Source organism: Xiphophorus couchianus, chromosome 15, assembly GCF_001444195.1.
Source record: "Xiphophorus couchianus chromosome 15, X_couchianus-1.0, whole genome shotgun sequence".
Taxonomy (NCBI): domain Eukaryota; kingdom Metazoa; phylum Chordata; class Actinopteri; order Cyprinodontiformes; family Poeciliidae; genus Xiphophorus; species Xiphophorus couchianus.
The window spans coordinates 8,703,597-8,722,038 of record NC_040242.1 but is presented as its reverse complement, the minus strand read 5'-3'; the positions used below and the strand labels follow the sequence as shown (position 1 = coordinate 8,722,038).

Genomic DNA, 18,442 nt, shown 5'->3' with positions numbered 1-18,442 from the left:
TCTAATTTGCAGAAGTTCTCCAAATGAATCAGAGAGGGCTGCGAGTGCAGTCTGATAGGAACCCTTTCCTATTAGACTTAGTTCTGAACTCAGCTATGTGGTTCTAAAACTAATTTTCCTTTCACTTCTCCGATAGATTTGGATGTATGCTTAGACCCACTGTAATACTGGAAAATAACAGGTATCTTCATCTTCATCCTTTTAGTAGATGCATGATTAATCCAGGTCAGAACTTACATAATTCATTATTTCATACACCTTGACAAAAAAACGTAAAAAAATAAAAAGTAGTCTGGGAGCAGAATGCAGCCACTACCGTGTTTTGCTGTGATTGACTTTTATTGGTGATATATTCTAATTTGCAGACTGACTAATAAAATATATAGCTATATAAAGAAAGCATTAGAATATTACCACATGTAGTAATCCAGGACTTGACGGAAATGCATAAAGATAAGACAAAAATGAGGATATAAATAAGCAAATGTCAGGTAAATGCCAGTAAGTCAGCTGATTTTATTTCCGGTTATTCGGAATGATTATAACTGCTGGCAGGTTTAAACTCAAGCAACCCATTGTGTAAGTTTTAAACCTTTACCAAAGATTTTTAAAAAGTCTTTCACCGAAAATGCTTTTGATTGCATGCTGGTTACGATGAATGAACAAAAAGTCTCCCAGGCTGCACAACTCTGGTCTAATGAAGAGCAGAGCTCTCAACATGTCACCTCTGTGCAATGAAACAGTGCAATAAATGAACCAGGAATGGGCGCCTGCAGTGTGTGAGCCTTTTTGTTCATTCAAAATTCTCATTCTTCAGCTGAGCACCTGCCCCAGTTTTTAATTTTTTTTTTGGAAACGTGTACTCGTCCCTCATCTCGGTGCATCTCGTGATTACTTTTGTCAGTTATGAGCTTCTATTACGGTGCGAAACACAAACGCGTCTTTGAACGATGACCCTGCAACCGTTTACCGTTAGCTGTCACTGAGGCCGATTCCTATGATCGTGACAAAAATGTCTGCTGTACCTTTTCCAGTTGGGCGTTCTGCTTGGACTTGTAAAGGACCTCCCCTACGGCAACAAACACCGAAAGCACCAGCCCTGCGGCCAGCACGATGAAGATCCCCCCGATGTTCTGCACTCCAAGAGCGCTCGCCTCTTTGCTCTCCTCCTCTGGACAGCCGTTGCCTCGCCACCACTTCTCCTTCATCATGTGCAGCTTCCCTTCCTCTTGGAGCTGAAGAATAGCTATTGTGATCTTGTCTCTGTATGGAGAGCCTGTGGATACAAACGGCACAATATGAACCTGGCGAACATGTTTAAGAGTCTGGTACAGTCCCTCTTTTGTTTGTGGGTGTGTGAAACACATTGAGACTTGTGATCATAAAAACCTGTCATGTTATTGTTGGCTTCTTAGAGGGAGTTTTTTTTCTTTCTTTTTTTTTTTTTTTTTTGTAAGTCCTTCTTCAAATCCCGCTAATCCGTATTTTCACAGAGTGATTCCAAAATTCTCACTCATCTCTGCAGCGTGAGGATTATAACGTGCAGGGAGCTGGCAACAATAATTTGGCTTTTTGTGCAGCAGAACCGCTGTCGATTTTGACAAATTAGCTGCTGTTCACAGACACTTTCATGCAACAGAAATAGCGCCTAAAAAAAAAAAAAGAGAGAGAGAGAGAAAGAGGAACCCTGTGGGGCAAACATCACATGGTTCCGTATGTGTTTGGGATTATATGTGGGTACTGAAGATAAAAGGCCCACCATTGCTGTGTTTTTTTTTTTTTTTTTGTGCATGTCAGGCGACGGGGCCCAAATCCACGGAAAGTGGGGGAGAGCCAGACTTAAGTGACATTGAGGCTCAGTGGGTGCTGGCATGATCAAAGCTGGAGCAATTGTCACACAGCGGCTGAGTCGCGGTCCTCTCCCGTCCACAGCAGAGTTATAGAGCACACACCCTCTCTTAACCTGACCAAAATTAAAAATTAACACTTAGGCTGAGCCCTCACGCTTCCCGTTTACAGCTCTCAAAGCTTATTAGTCTATTTTTGTGATTACAATCTCATGCATAATGAAGCATGGTTTTACATCTCCATTTTAGACACTCGGCTCCGCGGATTACAAGCCGTGACTAAAACCAAATGTGCCTTTAAAAAAAAAAAAAAAAAAAAAAATTATTTTTAAAAACATGACAACGTTCTGTGCGAAACTCAAGGGAAATTAATAAAATATGGCTCCAGGTAGCTGGTAGCATCACTTTGTTTGTCACCCTGATACAGTTTAGCCTGTCAGCTCTTTTTTACTAATTCCCCCGCTGTCTCATCTATCATTTATCCATCATCATCAATCATTCTTTCATCTTCAGTCTCTGTGTTTACACTGACAAGAAAGTGTTGGAACAAAACAGAATATAACACTTTGTACCACTGAAGTTTTTTTTGCAGCAAATTTATGATCTCCTCCCCCCCCCTCAGATGCTTAGCCTCACTTGTATGCATTCCGCACTCTGGAGCAAGCACAGGTCTCAAAACACATTCGTGTACATGCATGGGAGCTTGCATGCGAGAAGCATTTCTCCACTTCATTTAAAGATGAGAGATCCATCGAGTCTCTGAGTCCCCAGGTTCTGGCTCCTCTCATATTTCAAATGATTAATGATGGCCTAACAAAGCAGGCCTTGGATAAATGCTAATAGGATGGGTCCTTGGAGAGGGGGATATGGAGAGCGGGATCTGGGCAAATGGAAAAGCGTTGTTCCCGACACTCTGCGCATACACAGCTACCTAACAGATATTCAACACCCGAGGACATCCATCATTCTTATCACTGTCTGGCCTCAAGCATTAATAGGATCACAGTTTAAGTCGATAGCGCAGAAGATGACGCATTTCTGTTTTTTTGGGGGAGAAAAAAAAAAAAAAGACGTTTGAAAGCTTTGAGAAGCAGCAAAAGGTTAAGATGTAATACGGGCGCTGCTTTTGTCTTAAAGCTGCAAGAGCTTTTAAGTTGATGTAACAGCTGAGGTTTTCATAGATTGTGGAGGAAAGAAACGAGGACAAAGGCACGGATCAAAAAAAGAAAAGGAGGAAATGACTTCAGTTGAACTAATAAAGAAATTAACTATCTCACAACCGCTGAGGAAACATTCTGATGGCTGTAATTTGCCTATTGAGCAATGAATAGCAGAGGAAGAGGCAGAAATGTGTTAGTGGTCAGTAATTGCTTTGAGATTGAACATTGTGATTATTAACTTTTATACATTGTAGACTGATTTGATTTTATCCCTGCACTGCATTGCCACATGAAAAAAAAGAGAAAAAAAAAAGACAAGTGAATCCATCTTCTGGTTCAATAAGTCCATCTCAAGGGCATCACTGTAAATATTTCTGCACTTACAGTCACAATGGGGATATATTTCATTGCATCTCTTTAGCTTTCCCATCACCACGGTGATCACTGCATCCCTGCAGATTCATAACTGGCCTGGACTCAAAGACATAAGTCAGGCACAGATGTGGCCAGCCAGGAATGATTCTCTCTGGTTTGATGGCTTTCGTATTGCTGATAATAGGCGCCGCTATTGCAGCTGGTAAAAGTGTTCTCTGTGGCCTTGTCGTGACCACTTTAACCTCCGTGATGCTGGTCCTGGATGAATTTACAGCTTCTGGCCAGCATTCTCGGGATGTTATGGCTTTAATGTGTGTGCTACTGTGCTTTAGTTCTCTGGTAACAAAAAGTATATTTTGAAAAATGGACTTTTCTGCTTTATTCCAGGACACAAACTGGCTCAGACCAGAAACTGAAACTTTTTTAATCTTCTTCTTAAGTGCTCTTTCTTATCAAATAATCAAATTTGCAAAAGGGATTACTGCATCTTGTCAGCCAGTCACGCTCCAGGATCTATTTCACAATTTTCTCACCCAACAACCACAAACGTTTGTTTCATATTTACTTTATGTGGCCCAAGGTTGCAAAATAATGCAACCTTGGGAAGTAGAAGGACACGACACAGCTCTGGCTACAGTCCTTAGATGTGTGTTTCTACTACCTTTGCACATCCAAAGATTGGGAATTTTGCTATTTAAAAAAAGAAAAAACAAGTAGCTCAGGCTCAGTCACAATTGAGGAAAGAAGTCTGTTATGTTGTGCCATTTGTAAAGTTACACAGTAAAAATATAACAGCAATAATTTGCCTTATTCGGCCTTTTACAGAGGAAAAAGATATGGGTGTTAATTTTTCAAAGTCATATTTTCACCATGTTCCGCGTACATTTACGTCAGAGTTCCAAATTAAATATTCAGTTAACTAAAAATAAATAATAAATACATTTACAAACTAAATATTTAGCTTTCAAATTAAGTTTTTAGTTAGGAAGCTAAATATTTAGTTTCCAACTAAATGTTGAAGTCCAGGCTAAATATTTAGTATGAAAACTACATATTTACTTTCCAAACAAAATATTTAGCTCTGAGCTGAATATTTATCTTGCTAACTAAATATCTAGCAAGCAAGTTAAATATTTAGCAAACTAAATATTTAGCAAGCAAGCTAAATTAAATTAAATATTCAGCAAGCTAAATATTTAGCTAGCTAGGCAGCAATCTAAGCGAAAGTGAAATACCAAAATAAAAGCTGGGTTTTGACAGATAAACTCCGCCCCTGCCAGGACTGAATCGTTGCTCAAGTAACATTTATTTTTCAGCGATTCTCGACATATCCAACGTGTTGGATGAAAACACAGGACGTGCCATATTTAAAACCTGTGTTCCAGCTCCTTCCACTTCACAATCACGCTCTACTCTGAAACAAAACGGTCAAAAGAAACAGGATGTAAGGTTTCAGGTGACTTACCCATAGGTGTTCCTACTCCATACGCTTTGGAGTCTATGAGGCCTCCAATCTGTGTGAGGTTGCAGTTGCGTTGGGTGACAAACTCAATAGTGGTGGACTCCATAAGGAAAGCATAATCAGAGGTCAAAACACGTTGGATGCCGTCCTCCACACTCTTCACCATCACAGACTGCCTCCTGCTGTTCATGAACTCCCACATCTTATCATACGTAGAGATCTTTGTCTTCTGCAAAAAAAGAAAAAGAAAAAAAAAGTGGAGAGCAGGTCGTCACATTCTGATCTCGTGATGAGTATTAAGACAGATGAGAAACATTATTCTATCCAAGTATTTTTTTGCGAAAAACTGAAATTTTTCATTAACTCTTTTATGAGACAAAACACATAGCATTTTTGGTGTCCTGTATTTAAAAGTTAGAAAATAAGTATGATTGGTAAAAATTGTCACGTTGTTTAATATTATGTATGGCCTTATCACACATCCAGGAAATATTCAGGCTTTTATTTTTGATTGATGCCAATTATCTCCATATGGTGCTCTGTTAATTAAACGCAGTGCTGCTTATAAGACTGAATATCAATGCCACATGTAAGTTGGCAGTCAGATGCAATTAATTACCATATTATTGAAAAGTTTATTTCTTGAGCATCTTAACTATAAGTAAAACACATCATGGATTACATACGTGGATGGTTTATGTTTTAAAACCTTTATTTCTGTAATTTTTTATGATTTTCTGCATACAGGTAATGAGAACATGACTTAAGCATGACTTAAGATTTGAAAATCACTTCAGACCAGCAATAAAACATTAACATTCTACCTCTCTCTTCAATTTGCACCATTATCAGATGAATGTACTGTATATAAAAATAATAGAAGCACTTCACTTAGTTGGAAGTATTGGACGGATGCAGTTAGTATGTACTGTAGACCAACAACAGGATGAGCATTATTACCTACATAAATGGGATCAAGACCAAGAAAGGGTCATAAATATAATATTTTCCACAAGCTTCCACTGTACAGCAATGCTGCAGTATTGCTGCACTGCATTTACTGTGAGAGTTGAATCAAGGATATGGGAATTACATCACACCATTATAGAAAACTACAGAAAACTAAAATGTCCGATTTTTATGACAGCTACAAGACATTAACAAAGCTTTTATGAATGACACATTCTGTTGGTACTGAGCAACCAACAACGTTTGGCTTGTTTTAAAGGTTGAGGTTAAGCAAAGGTTAACCTCAACCTTTGCTTGAGGTTAACCTTTTCTAACCTCAAGCAAAGGTTAGAAAAGATAAACAAACCCAAAAATTGGTGAAAGAGGCAAAAGTACCACGACCTTTCATCCCTGTATTGACTAAAACAGTGAAGTCATGATACCACTGAAGTAATGAAACAGTACCTTGAAGAATGTCATGGTGGCACCGTCCTCCACCAGTCCGTACAAGATTTTCGTTTGCTTAGCCAGGTCATCGGCAGAGTCTATCGGCGACTCCATTCTCTCCACAGTGAGAAAAGCAGCTAAGTTGGCTGTGTATGACGAAATGATGATGAGGGTAAAAAACCACCAGATGCCTCCGACTATTCGAGTTGACAGGGCCTTGGGCATGAGCTCTGAGCCTGAGGTGAGGGGAAGTGGCAGGAATGAGTATTATGCTTCAAAACATGTTTGTCTCATTACGGTACTAATCTTCTCATCATCATGTAAAAAAAAACACCACACAACTGTATCAATTAAACTTGCTTTCAGAACTCATTTTTTTTCTGTTTTTTTTTAACTTGAGTACATCTGCAACTGGTTTCAACAGTGTATCTCTCAAGGGACCTCTGAACACCAGACGATTTCAAACACTTCAAACAAGCTAAATTATCTAGAAGCGAATCCTTTAATTAATTCAAGAGAAAGCCGAAGTACTGTCTAATACGTCTGTTGGGAGGAGAGTGTTTGCATAAATCAACAATTTCAAATCAAACACAGTCAGTATCGATTGTTCAGAACAGTGTAGAGAAGTGAGAGCCAGAGAGTCATGCACCCAAGGTAACCTCATCCTGACTCCACACCCCACTGAGCTCAAGGTGCTGAGAGGCCATTGGCAAGAGAAGAGGAGACTGGATATTGGCAGTTGTGTAATCACAGGCTTGTAATCTCCAAAGTATTAAGGTTAGTGCTGCCGTCACATAAACGGTGTGTTTTAAGTTTTCCTCCGAGCTGGGCCAAAACACACAACATAAATTATTCAATAAAACTTTAGAGATAAGAGAAAAAAAAAATTGCAGCAATTGAACTGAGCTCCAGGATTTCAAGGATTGGTGGAAAGAGCAGATGGAAACTGTAACGTTGGAGCCTTTGTAAATTAATTGAGTGTCAAATAAGAGACATAAGAACAAAAGCTTTTAAGAATGTGTGAAATGTGCTCTAATGTTTCTTTGATGTGACATGAAAGATTTCTTTTTTCTTTTTGCTCTGAAAATCAAGTGGCAGAAAATATATTTTCAAGTGATTCAAGCCTTCAGTTGTTTTGCTAATTTGATTCTAAATGACAATATCTAACTTTGGGGTTTACTTTATGGAGAACGGACATTAAATTTGATGGTGTCATCATTGTACATCTGTTACCTTTCATGATTTATTGTAATGAAACCATTACCTGCCACCTAAACATAATGTCAAAAGGGTTTAATAGCTCTAGTGCAACATCCTAATATTGAGTTTAAAGAGCTCAGTATATTTCTTGCTGTTTTTTTCCACTATTCTGTTTGTTCAGATGCTGCAAAAGAAATCCAGCATTGGAAATTATTTGGACAAAAAAAAGTTATGGTAGAATGTGAGCAACATATTGAAACGTCTTAAAAGTTTGGCATGAAGAAAAAAACCACTGAAGTATGCTGCATTTTTCAATAGTTTACATTGGGTAGACAACATAATTTTGCACAAAAGTAACCCCTTTACTCTAATACCCCGAAATTAAATCCAGTCCCAACAGCCTTCAGCGGTCACTTAATTACTGAACAGAATACACCTCTTTATGATTTCATTTCTACACTTAATACAGTAGTCCTGTAAAGGTTTAAGAGGCTTGTTGTAGGACATTAGAGAACAAATACAACAGCTATGAGGGGATAGTTGGACAGAGATGTACTGCGGTAACAACAGCTACACATGAGAACTGTTCAGTCCTTCACCTGAAAAATGTTAAGAGCATGGCAAAATTACAAATCTAACTAAACCTAAACTAACAGGTCAAGTCAAGAACAAATTAGGCTCATAACAGCTCGGGGGGTGGAAGAATTTGTTACAACCATAAGTAATATCCTCCACAAATCTGACCTTTATGAGGGAATGGAAAGAAATAAGGACTTAAGTTCTAATAGCAGTTTGTTGTAAGGCCTTTAGGGAAAACATCAAATATGTGGAAGAAATTCCTCTGACTGACTAAACTTGACCTTTTTCATCACTTGTGTTGGAAAAACTAAAATTCCTGTCCTGGAAGTAAATATGTTAAGAGTCTGCAAAAGACTCGAGTCTGGGTCAGATCTAAATTCTATAAAGAATCTGCATCAACAATTAAAAGCTAACTGAACTTAGCAGTTAGCTTTTAATGAGCCAAGCTCAGTTAGGCTGAGCTTGAGCTATTTTGCAAAGAATAGGTAAAAATATTGATCTGCAAGGTGCAAGGTTTGATCAGAGTCAAAGGTGGTTGTCTACAAAGTATTGAACTGAGCATTGAATACACGTTTGAAACTTTTTTTTTTTTGACATAAAATGTGAAAAAACATGCAGCCCTTTTCTCACGCCCCACAATCATCAACCATTTTGTGTAGATTGTAAAATATCAAAAGTGTATTGGTATTTTGTGACAAAATGTATACCATTTCAAAATTTTGTTTTTGTCTGTGTTTACGAAAAGCTGCCAAGTATCCTTTGACGTCTCTTTTGCGAGTGGCCTTTCAAAGCATTCAGCCCTCAAGGACAGTGGGGTGCAGAGAGCTTCAGCTCCCCAGAGCAACTGTTGCCACAGGCTGAGGCAAATACCTTGCTGCATGAGAGCCCCAACTCCGAACCAGAAACTATTGAGCAGTGTGAAATTGTTTTCCACTACATCGGAGTCTGGGTTGCATGGATGCGGGTTGTACCACTCATACGGGCTAAACCTACAGGAGAAAGAGAAGAAAGACATACCTGTCAGTGTAAAGAGCACAGAACACTGAATTCCCTGATGCAAATCAATGAGAAAATAATACATTGTAGCAGCGGGAATAAAGGAATTGCAAATGTTTTTTTTTTTTATCTTAGAAAACAGAGTTCTTGCACAAAGGAAAAAAAAATCACTCATGTTTTCATTGAAATCAACAGATTGGTATAATTAAATGCCATCGGATTCTTATGGAACAGATCATTATGCTGAAATAACACTGTCACTGATGATAATGTCCCGGCGCATGATGATATTGGCCATCATCACCGTTAAACTTACTCCGGAGCATTTAAATGTTTCCTCAGCAGCTGCAGTCACCGTTTGTCTGCAGATACAATGTGTTCCTCTCTTTCTTTCTTCCTCTCACAACAGAGATCTCATGTCTTCTTCCAAGCAGCTTTTTCTTGTTCTCTCAGCCCCCCCCCCCTCCTGCCCTCCCCATTCCTTGATGATCCCATTCCCTTTTCATTCTAACAACCAACTGTTTTTTTTTTTTTATCCCCTCTCTTTACCCCCCAGGGCTTTGCTTCCCCTATGAACCTCCCCCTTTTACCCCCATTCATCTGCTGCCTGTCTTGGCAGATTGTTGGTGTCTCCGGGTCACTTGTGGACATTTCCCATTTATTATCCTAACCAAAAGTGGCATGGCATTAGCACAAGGTGATTGGGTTAGTGTTAAGCATGGGGAACTGATTGAGTTTGTGCTGAAGTGGTTGATAGAGAGAACATTGCTTATGCAGAGTCAAGGGGTCCGTCAGGTAATGCTGTTGAGGAGCTTTTTCTGCAACTTAGTGCATGCTAATAAGCCTGTGGCCATGTCTTAAAGGCTTAGACTGTTTAGAAAAGTGATGCCAATTTGTCAGCTGTGGCTTTTAGAAATGCAGAAGGAAAGACACATTGCTTGGATTGTTTGGACGGCTTGTCTGGGCGAAGATATTTAATGACAGAATGCCATATCAAGCAGATTAACTCAAAACTAGCTTTTACTAAATCTTGCATATATAAACGTGTGACAGAATAAGGTTAAGATAAGAGCGGTGATATGGATTCTCTCTATGTATGTAATATATGTAAAGTGCTAGAAGTATTTTGCATTTTGTTGTGAAATTACAGACTTTGCAACAGTTTATTATATAGGGATATGTATGACCGGCCAACATAAAACAACACATAATTATAAAGTGGAAGGCAAACTTAATGTTTTTTGTAATGAACACTCCACATCATCCTTGGACACGCTACTCTCTCGGTGAACAACGGTGTTTTGCTGTAGGAATACCTTTCTTTCATCAGAGACAACTAAGCTGTTCTGTGTTGGTGGGATGGAGCAAAGTTCAGGGTAATCTAAAAAATAAAAAAATAAATAAATAAAAAAAACTGTAGGAGGCTGAAAAAGACTTGGCTCTGGGGAGGAAATTCATCATCCAGAAGGAAAGCGACTCTGGACTCAGCCAGAGTTTCTATAAAGTAGTAAAATCAAAGCATATTCATATGACCTAGAGAATGACCCAGTCAGCTTCAAGATCAAAATCAGGGATCTTTGGCTCGACTTGAATATCAATGTTTGCAGATGTCCTCTACTCAGTTTGACTAAGTTTAAGCTATTTTGCAAAGAAGAATGCACTGAATTTTAGTCTGTAGATGTGCAAACATGCAGTCGTAATTGAACAGTGGCTGACAAAGGAAGGCTCAATATGAATGTCTGTCAAACCTTCCAGATTTTTATTCACAAAATCTTTTGAAAAACGTGTACAATTTTCCTTTTGCTTCCCCATTGTGTGTTACTCTCTATTGATTTATTAAAATAACGAATCCCTACAAAACATACAGGACTTTCTAAAAATGGCGAAATGTGAAAAGGATCAATGGGTATGCACATGTTTTTAAAAACGCCGCATGAGGGCCGCAGTGCTTGTGCATTAGTTTGATATTTAAGGAAAGCAATGTGTAACACTTCCTCAGGTGAATCAAAATGTCAATGCAGGACGTGACCGGACTGTGTCAGCAAGAACAGTCTGTCCACAATTACAAAGTGAGGGATATTATGGAGGGGTTGCAGTGCATAAACCTCTCATTACACAGATGAGTGCACATTTAAAACTTCAGTGGTGCAAAAAAACACAGGTGATGGTCTGCAGAGATGTAGAGGGAAGAAAAAGTGATTATTCCCGGTGAGTCATCTTTCACTGGGAGGAGGGAAAGGGGACTTGAATGCTTGATGCTTTGAGAGCATAATGCTGGCATGGTTTGCTTTTACTTGTCCCTTTAGAGGAAAGTACCCCCACAAATCAATAATGTTTATGTAACCCGGTGAAATTTTTCAGTCTTATTGGATTTCCATTTTTCTAAACCTTTTTTTTTTTACTCTCAAAGACTTTATTCATGCAAAAATGTCGCTGCAGGCTGTTTGTTGCATTGTGTATCTGACAAACAAATCCCAAATCTGGCAATCTGTGATGAAACAAAGTGAAAGGCTATTGCGTGATAACTGTGGATGCAAATGCAGACATGTCATTTGATATCACTTTAATCTTTTCTTTAATCATGGTTGGCTTATTAGCTATCCGATTTTAGATGCATTTAGAATGCAGCAACATTTCTGAGATGTTGCCCTTCCTTGGCAGCTTTTTGCATTTATGTCCCCTTGAGAATCATTTGTGTGGACATGGCGGTGATGACACACTATAATTTTTCCTGTCAACACCATCAGGATGCCTGATTTACTGGAATGTCAATGAGCTCCGTCTCCTTGGAACCACAGGCAACAGTAATGACACAATGGCCTTGTGTAGCAAAGTGGGTTTCAATTTGTTTGCTTGCACATGCAAGCAAACAAATGCTTGCTTTCCTTCTCTTTCTTCTTCTTGGGTTCACTGACTCATTCCTGTTGCTGCAAGAACCTTTATAGCCGTGCAGGTTCTCCAGAAGGACCTGCGTATTCACGTTGACGCCGTCACATCCATCTCCCAGTCAAACAGTTATGTGGATCTTCACAGTTATTACTTATAATATGAAGCTGCAGCCTGAGGCAGACCGAGGGCGACGTAAGATGTATGCAGACGGCAAGGCTGCGAGGTGTAGATCTATAAAATGCACACTTGATTGGATTGTGTTTGTGTCTGTCAGTGTCTACATGTGTATTCTGAACATGCGATGGCGGCTCTGTACGACCTTTGCCTGTGGCTGGCCTGTATTCCTGCAGAGCAACATCATGCACACCAATCAGAAGGCGGGGGGTCGAAGGTGTGTGGAGTGGGGGGAGTGGATGTGGTACAGGCAGACGTAAGGTCACCTCCTCAGAATCAGCTCATGGGACATGTTGAATTGCAAGCTGAATCTTAAGAGAATGGTCCCCTGTCTTATTTTTTCTTTTCACCTGTCCTAACAATATTAGCACAAAACACGCTCCCTCCATTACCTTCCTGTTGGATTCAATTTCTCGCAGTGGGCTTATAGATTTGTTGTCTTTCTCACCTCGCGGCAAGTGTAAATGTTGTCTTGGTGGGGTCTTAGAAATTGCAGGCACCTGAAGCTTGCTGCAAAGACGTCTGAAAAGTGCTTTAAAAAAAGCTGCAAAAAACAGTAAGTCGCGCAAACATGTAATAAAGTGTTTTCAATCTTCCATTCTTCAGGAGAGGAGGTCATGTTTTGTCTTGCCAATTTTGTGATCTGAGAGAACGTTATTTATTTTGTAAATAATAGCACCGATCAATTCAGCTGCAAACAGAGGTGGAAGAAACCACTGAGCGAAATGTGGTTTTTTTTCCTTTCTTTTTTTATTCTTGAGCTTTGAAATGAGATAGCTTACTTAGTCAAGAAAAATGTGCGAGTAAATTGAGTCAAAGACACAAATCCCCAGTGAGATTGAGGTGTTTAGTGTTTTATTGTGCAAAACTGGGACTTCATAGGCTCACTCCACTCACTCTATTTGCAGGGGATTAAAGAAAATAATATACCCTGCTTTTGGGGGGATTGTTTAATCAATCTGGCGGCTGTGCAATCAATACTACAATTATGAGAAAACCAACTCAGCGAACTGTAGAGAACACTGTATTTCAGATTTGACTGCATATTTATAGGCTGGTAGAAATAACCAGGTACATTTGCATGACTGATGTGGTATGCAATGAACATAACGCATAGCATAAGCAGAGAAAAAGAAGGTGGTAATTTCATAAAACTACATAGGGTTTGTTTTATTTGAACCAGAATACATTTTACAGTAATTTTATGGTAATTACTTACCCTGACCAACTGCAGAAACAAATGCTCGTAATTTGCATATTCTGAACTAACTTAGGTGACAGTTGCTGCTTTCCTCTCGTGTGATCATTTTGCCAGTAACATTTACTGAGATATGCATTAAACCCAAACCTCTCAGGATGAAAGGAGAAGAGCCCTAGGGTTAACACACATCACATTGCATCAGCTATGCATCAGGAATTTAAGTGTGTGAGGTTCATCAAGATAGAGTAAGAACCGTCCTCCACACATTTCTTACCCTTGATCAGGAGATATGGCAGCTGCATTCACAGTAGAAGTGTTTGTGGAAAGGCACCTTATATGACATAAGCTCCATTCACAGACCACACTAGTGTAGGTCTTAGTGTATTTAAGGCAAATAATTTGTCCTCAAATATCTTTTATCGTAACTACAGATCAAAAAAGGCATTTTCCTGTCCCAGGACAAAGTAACACCTGTATGTCAGAATAAAAGCCAGACAGGTTGACAGGAAGAAAATTGGTAGGAGGGATAAAATCGGAGGGATTGACATGTTACCTGGCTATGACAAACAGCACACAACTGACACCCAAGCAAGCCAGCAGAATATACATCCAGATATCCGGTGAGAGCGGGTTGAGGAAAGAGAAGACGCCCGGATTGGTGCCGTTGGGCTTGCGGTATAAGATACTTATCCCCAGGGTCATGAAGGGCTTTGAGAAGTCAATGACCTTCTCCCTAACGTAGGTGATGGCCAGAGGAGCAACAGCAAGGTCTGCTTTCTGCAATCAGAAAGTAGAGTTAGCTTTCTGGGGGGAAAAATACATTACACATAATAGATATAGACAGACAAACAATGGAACAATCAATCTAATGACCAACTGAATAACTGCCCAATTGATCAACCAACCAAGAAACCATTAGACCAGACAATCAACAGGCAAGGAAAAAAATCAACAGTGCAATCAGTCAACTGGATGGACAAGCTGGCACTAGAACAATCAACTAACCAATCAAACAAACCGACCAAAATTTAGGTCATTCATCAAACAACAATAAATGACTCTCAAAGCAGCCTGCCAACTAACAAATAACCAAGTAAATAATAAATGAATATTATTAATATAATTACATAAATAATGACTGATTTCCATCAGTTAGACCTTTCAAATTACAATGAAGAAGAAAATAACGAATGAAGGAAAAAAAAAAAGAAACTGGCATTGATAGTGCTTCAGCTAAACAGAGATTTTCTGGAAATTACAGGTATTACGTCTAATCCTTCTTATGTTGCGCCAAAGGTGAGTCACAGAGGCAACAGTCTTTGCTGTAGATTAATGTGTGACAAATTAACCTTGTGTCCCCTCTGAACATAACATTAGACCCTTGGGCTCCTGCTTAGCACTTGTGCCTGAGTATTTTTACATAATCCTTCCAAGAATTATTTAATTTTGTACAGCAGCTGTGTGTACCCCATTTAGTTTGAGTTCTTACTCAAGACGTTCTTTGATGTTGTGGTTGGCACTGATTTCTTCTCCTCATGGCTATCATTGCTCAGATAATAAAAAGAACACCAGCTTGTATTTTGTACGAGCATTGCGGGGTATTTTTATAATCTACTCAAATTATTCCAATAGTTTTTACCAACAGTAAGCGACACTTAGTTTCCATGACACTCTGTTCACGTGTGGCTATCGTTAAGGTGTAAATAATATTCCCGCAGGCAGCAGTGATGGAAGATGTTTTTAGATATTTTGAATTGAAAGGGTTATTTTCATATAGCCACAACCTGGGTCTCTTGGTGTAAAGATTAGCCCTAATAACTTTGTAATTAGTACAACTTTAGGGCTTTGTTTTTCTCAAACACAGTGGATTTAGACATTTAGGATATCTCATCTTGACTTTGTTTATAATTGGCTTTGAGATTTAATAAAATGTACATATTAATAAAGTTTACTGATTTAAGTTGCTTTAAGATTTTAGTTGTTTTAGAACATCAAAGACTAGATGTAAATTCTCCAAAGACTTGATTCTGCCTATTGTAAATAATTTATAAATACAGCATGCTGTTAATGACTTAAATGATCTAAACTTAACTATATACTCACTGGCCACATTGTTTATACCATTGCTAATACCATTAGCAAGTTAGTCAATAAAAAAGGAGCAACTCTATTTAGGTAACTAGATATGATGAAAATGACTTTATGAACTATAGAGTTTCAGAATGGGGAACCAGGGAAAATTAAGTGACTTTAAATGGGGCATGGTTGTTTGTTCTTAGGTTTTCAGAAGGTGCTGAATTACTGGGATTTTCACACACCACCGTCTGTCAGATTTACAGACAATCTGAAAAAGATAAATATCCGGCAACAGTTATGTTGTGTTGTCAGTTATGTTGTCAAACATGCCTTTTTTGATGTGAGCTATAGTAGGAGAAGACAACACTGGGTGCCACTCCCGTCAGCTAACAAGTAGAAACTGAGGCTATGAAATACACATAGGCTGGTCTGACAAGTCTTGATTTCAGCTGCAACATTCAGATGACATGACTGGTTACAGTGGTGTATTGGAAAAAGTTACCTTTTGGCCGCTTAAAACTAACTCAATATTTTTTAAGTTCAAAAGCCTACCAGAGTAATAATGCTGACCATGTCCAACCCTGTATGACCATGGTATGCCCATCTCCTCATGGCTGTTTCCAGCAGGATAATGCGTCTTCTCACAAATCTTGAATTCTTGAACATGACAATGAGTTCTCCATACTCCACTGATCTCCACAGTAACTAGATCTCAACAGAGCTCTTTTGGGATGTAGTGGAACGTAAGAGTTGCATAATGGATGTGCAGGTAACAAATCTACGGCAACTGTGTGATGGTGTCATGCCAATGAGGGCCGAAATCTCTGAAAAGAGTTTCGGAAACTTTGTTAAATCTATGAAACAAAGCATGAAGGTAGTTCTGAAGGGAAAAAAATGGTCCAAATATGTATCAGCAAGGTGGACTTAATGAAATGGCTGGTAAGTGTAAATTATGAGTAATAAAACCTGATACTTCAGAATAGCTGATTTTACAACTCTGTGTTTTTTGAAAGAGCTAAGGTGATGTGGATTTATTGTTAATTGATTTAGTCATTAATTCACTAAAGTTGTCTGAGTTTTTAGGTTTGTATTACAGTTATTCGTAGCACACAAGGAATACAAATAAAAACAGTAGGACTGAAGTGTAATCTCATTTTGAAGACATGCTGTGTTTTCAAATGAGGTTTTTAGAAAAGATGAGCTCAAGTTTCAGAGAAGGGGCAACAACACACACCTGTGCTCTCAGCAGAAAAACGCATGCACATTGCCTTTGTGAATGTTGACTCACATGGTCCATGAGCTCCCGCACCATGCCGTTCCACTGGCCTGTACCATCGTCCAGTGATCCATACTTCCCATCTTCCACTAATCGCACCTCGTAGCGAAACCCAAGGATACCAGAAAGTTCCCTCAACAAGTCAATACAGTACCCCTCAAAGCGGTCATTCCCATATAGAGGCTTGTCCGATTTCTTGAACATCACATACGGCTCCTCCTGCCAAGAAAACACATGCTGGTGTAGAAATCAGACGGGCTTTTTCAGCCGAAATATTTCTATACTGTAAGTGTGGAGTGCTTGTGTGTTTTCTCTCATCTACCAGAATTGTGGATACACGCAGGGATTTGTTTGCCAGGGAGTCAGTGATGTTGGATGTCTTGCTTTTGTGAGTCTCTGTCATATTTAGACCGCTGGGAGGATCCCACGTTCCAATCTGTTCAAACAGTTTAGTGTCAAGTTCACATCACCTTTTGTGACTTCAAAGCAGCAAGAGCAACATTTTGTTTTTAGCTAAAGCGTTAGAGATCACTCAGCATAACGGCACCAATTAAGGACACACCTTTTCCAGCCCTTCCTCCTTCAGGCTGATGACGTCTAGATCAAAATCTGTTCTGAGCCCATTGGTCTTGTTGAATAGAACACGTCCTGTCAAACCATCCCAGTGAGCCTGGAAGCAGAAATATACTGAAGTCTCACAGCTTCACAATAGCCTTCCTCAAGAAAAAAAATAATTTTTTCTTCTAAACTTAAAATTGTTCTCTACTAATTTCTAATTCCAGCTGGCTCTTCCTTCATCATAACAAGAAACAATAAAGAAGCAAGAACAGAGACAGGTTTGACAGGTAAGAGTTCATTATGCATGTGGTTCATTGGGCTTGAAGTTTAACATCAAAGCTGTTTGGAGGAACAGACGGGTGTTGAGAGCGACGGGAGAAGCAGGATGAGGTGTGGATGCGGGGGGTGGGAGGTTGTTGTGGTGGTAGAAGCACCGGCTGCACAACAATGGCTCATTGTGAAAATTACCTGCAATGATACCATCCGCAGAATGAAAGAGCTTTGTAGAACAAAGCAAATGGCTGACCCTGACCAGAGTTAAGGAGACAGCAAGGCTTTGATAAAAACACAGGAGGAGATAAGCACACAGAAAATGCAGGGGTAAAGAGAATGAAACATCTAAAATAATTGTTATTGTGAGTAAAGCACTGTTTTCTTTGGATTCCATTTTCAAAAAGATTGCAGAGAATGTCAAGGTTGGGAATTGTTGGAGATGTTTACGTCCGTTTGATTATGATGATCACCACAAGGGACAAAAAGACAAAATGTTTTTGATAGAAAACAACACTGAAATTATTAAGTGAAGAATAACATTGCATGAAGCAAAAGCATGCAACAAAGAGCGAGCTAAAAAAGTCCAGCCCATCTGAAAGTGATGGCCATTTTTACCTCTTTGATAAGGTTTATGAAACGACCTCCAAAGCGCCACGGCTTGTGGCGATTACACTGCAGAGAGCTGACGGTGATTTGCTGCGACTGCTGCACTGCCACCGCCACCACATGCACTGCGTCGTACATCAGAGCTGCGTCCGTCTGCAAACAAGAAGGTAACATTATCAGACATTTTTACAAGACCTGTTGACACCTCCATCTGAATGACCTTCCTTCTCCTCATTTCATCACTTGCGGAAGGAACATAAGAAACTATTTAAAGTCTTCTCTGTCTCTCTTCACTTGCGGGGAACTTAAATCAGGATTATCACCAGCAGTAAATGCCCTGAACAAATGGCACTGTGTCTTAGCCTGTTAGTAAAA

The 18,442-nt window shown here is 39.3% G+C and overlaps 1 protein-coding gene across 2 annotated transcripts in view; it reads right to left on the bottom strand.

Moving 5' to 3' along the window:
* The window catches only part of LOC114158684 (glutamate receptor ionotropic, kainate 2-like), an 83,980-nt gene that overhangs the window by 7,097 nt on the left and 58,441 nt on the right, over window positions 1-18,442 (bottom strand). For both annotated transcript variants that reach the window (XM_028040416.1, XM_028040417.1), the window contains exons 7-15: window positions 18,077-18,220; window positions 17,193-17,300; window positions 16,953-17,066; window positions 16,643-16,849; window positions 13,832-14,055; window positions 8,889-9,007; window positions 6,258-6,475; window positions 4,848-5,073; window positions 1,026-1,276 (exon numbers count right to left, since the gene is read on the bottom strand). In XM_028040416.1, coding sequence (XP_027896217.1) covers window positions 1,026-1,276; window positions 4,848-5,073; window positions 6,258-6,475; window positions 8,889-9,007; window positions 13,832-14,055; window positions 16,643-16,849; window positions 16,953-17,066; window positions 17,193-17,300; window positions 18,077-18,220 — 1,611 coding nt within the window. The remainder of the gene's footprint in view (window positions 1-1,025; window positions 1,277-4,847; window positions 5,074-6,257; window positions 6,476-8,888; window positions 9,008-13,831; window positions 14,056-16,642; window positions 16,850-16,952; window positions 17,067-17,192; window positions 17,301-18,076; window positions 18,221-18,442) is intronic.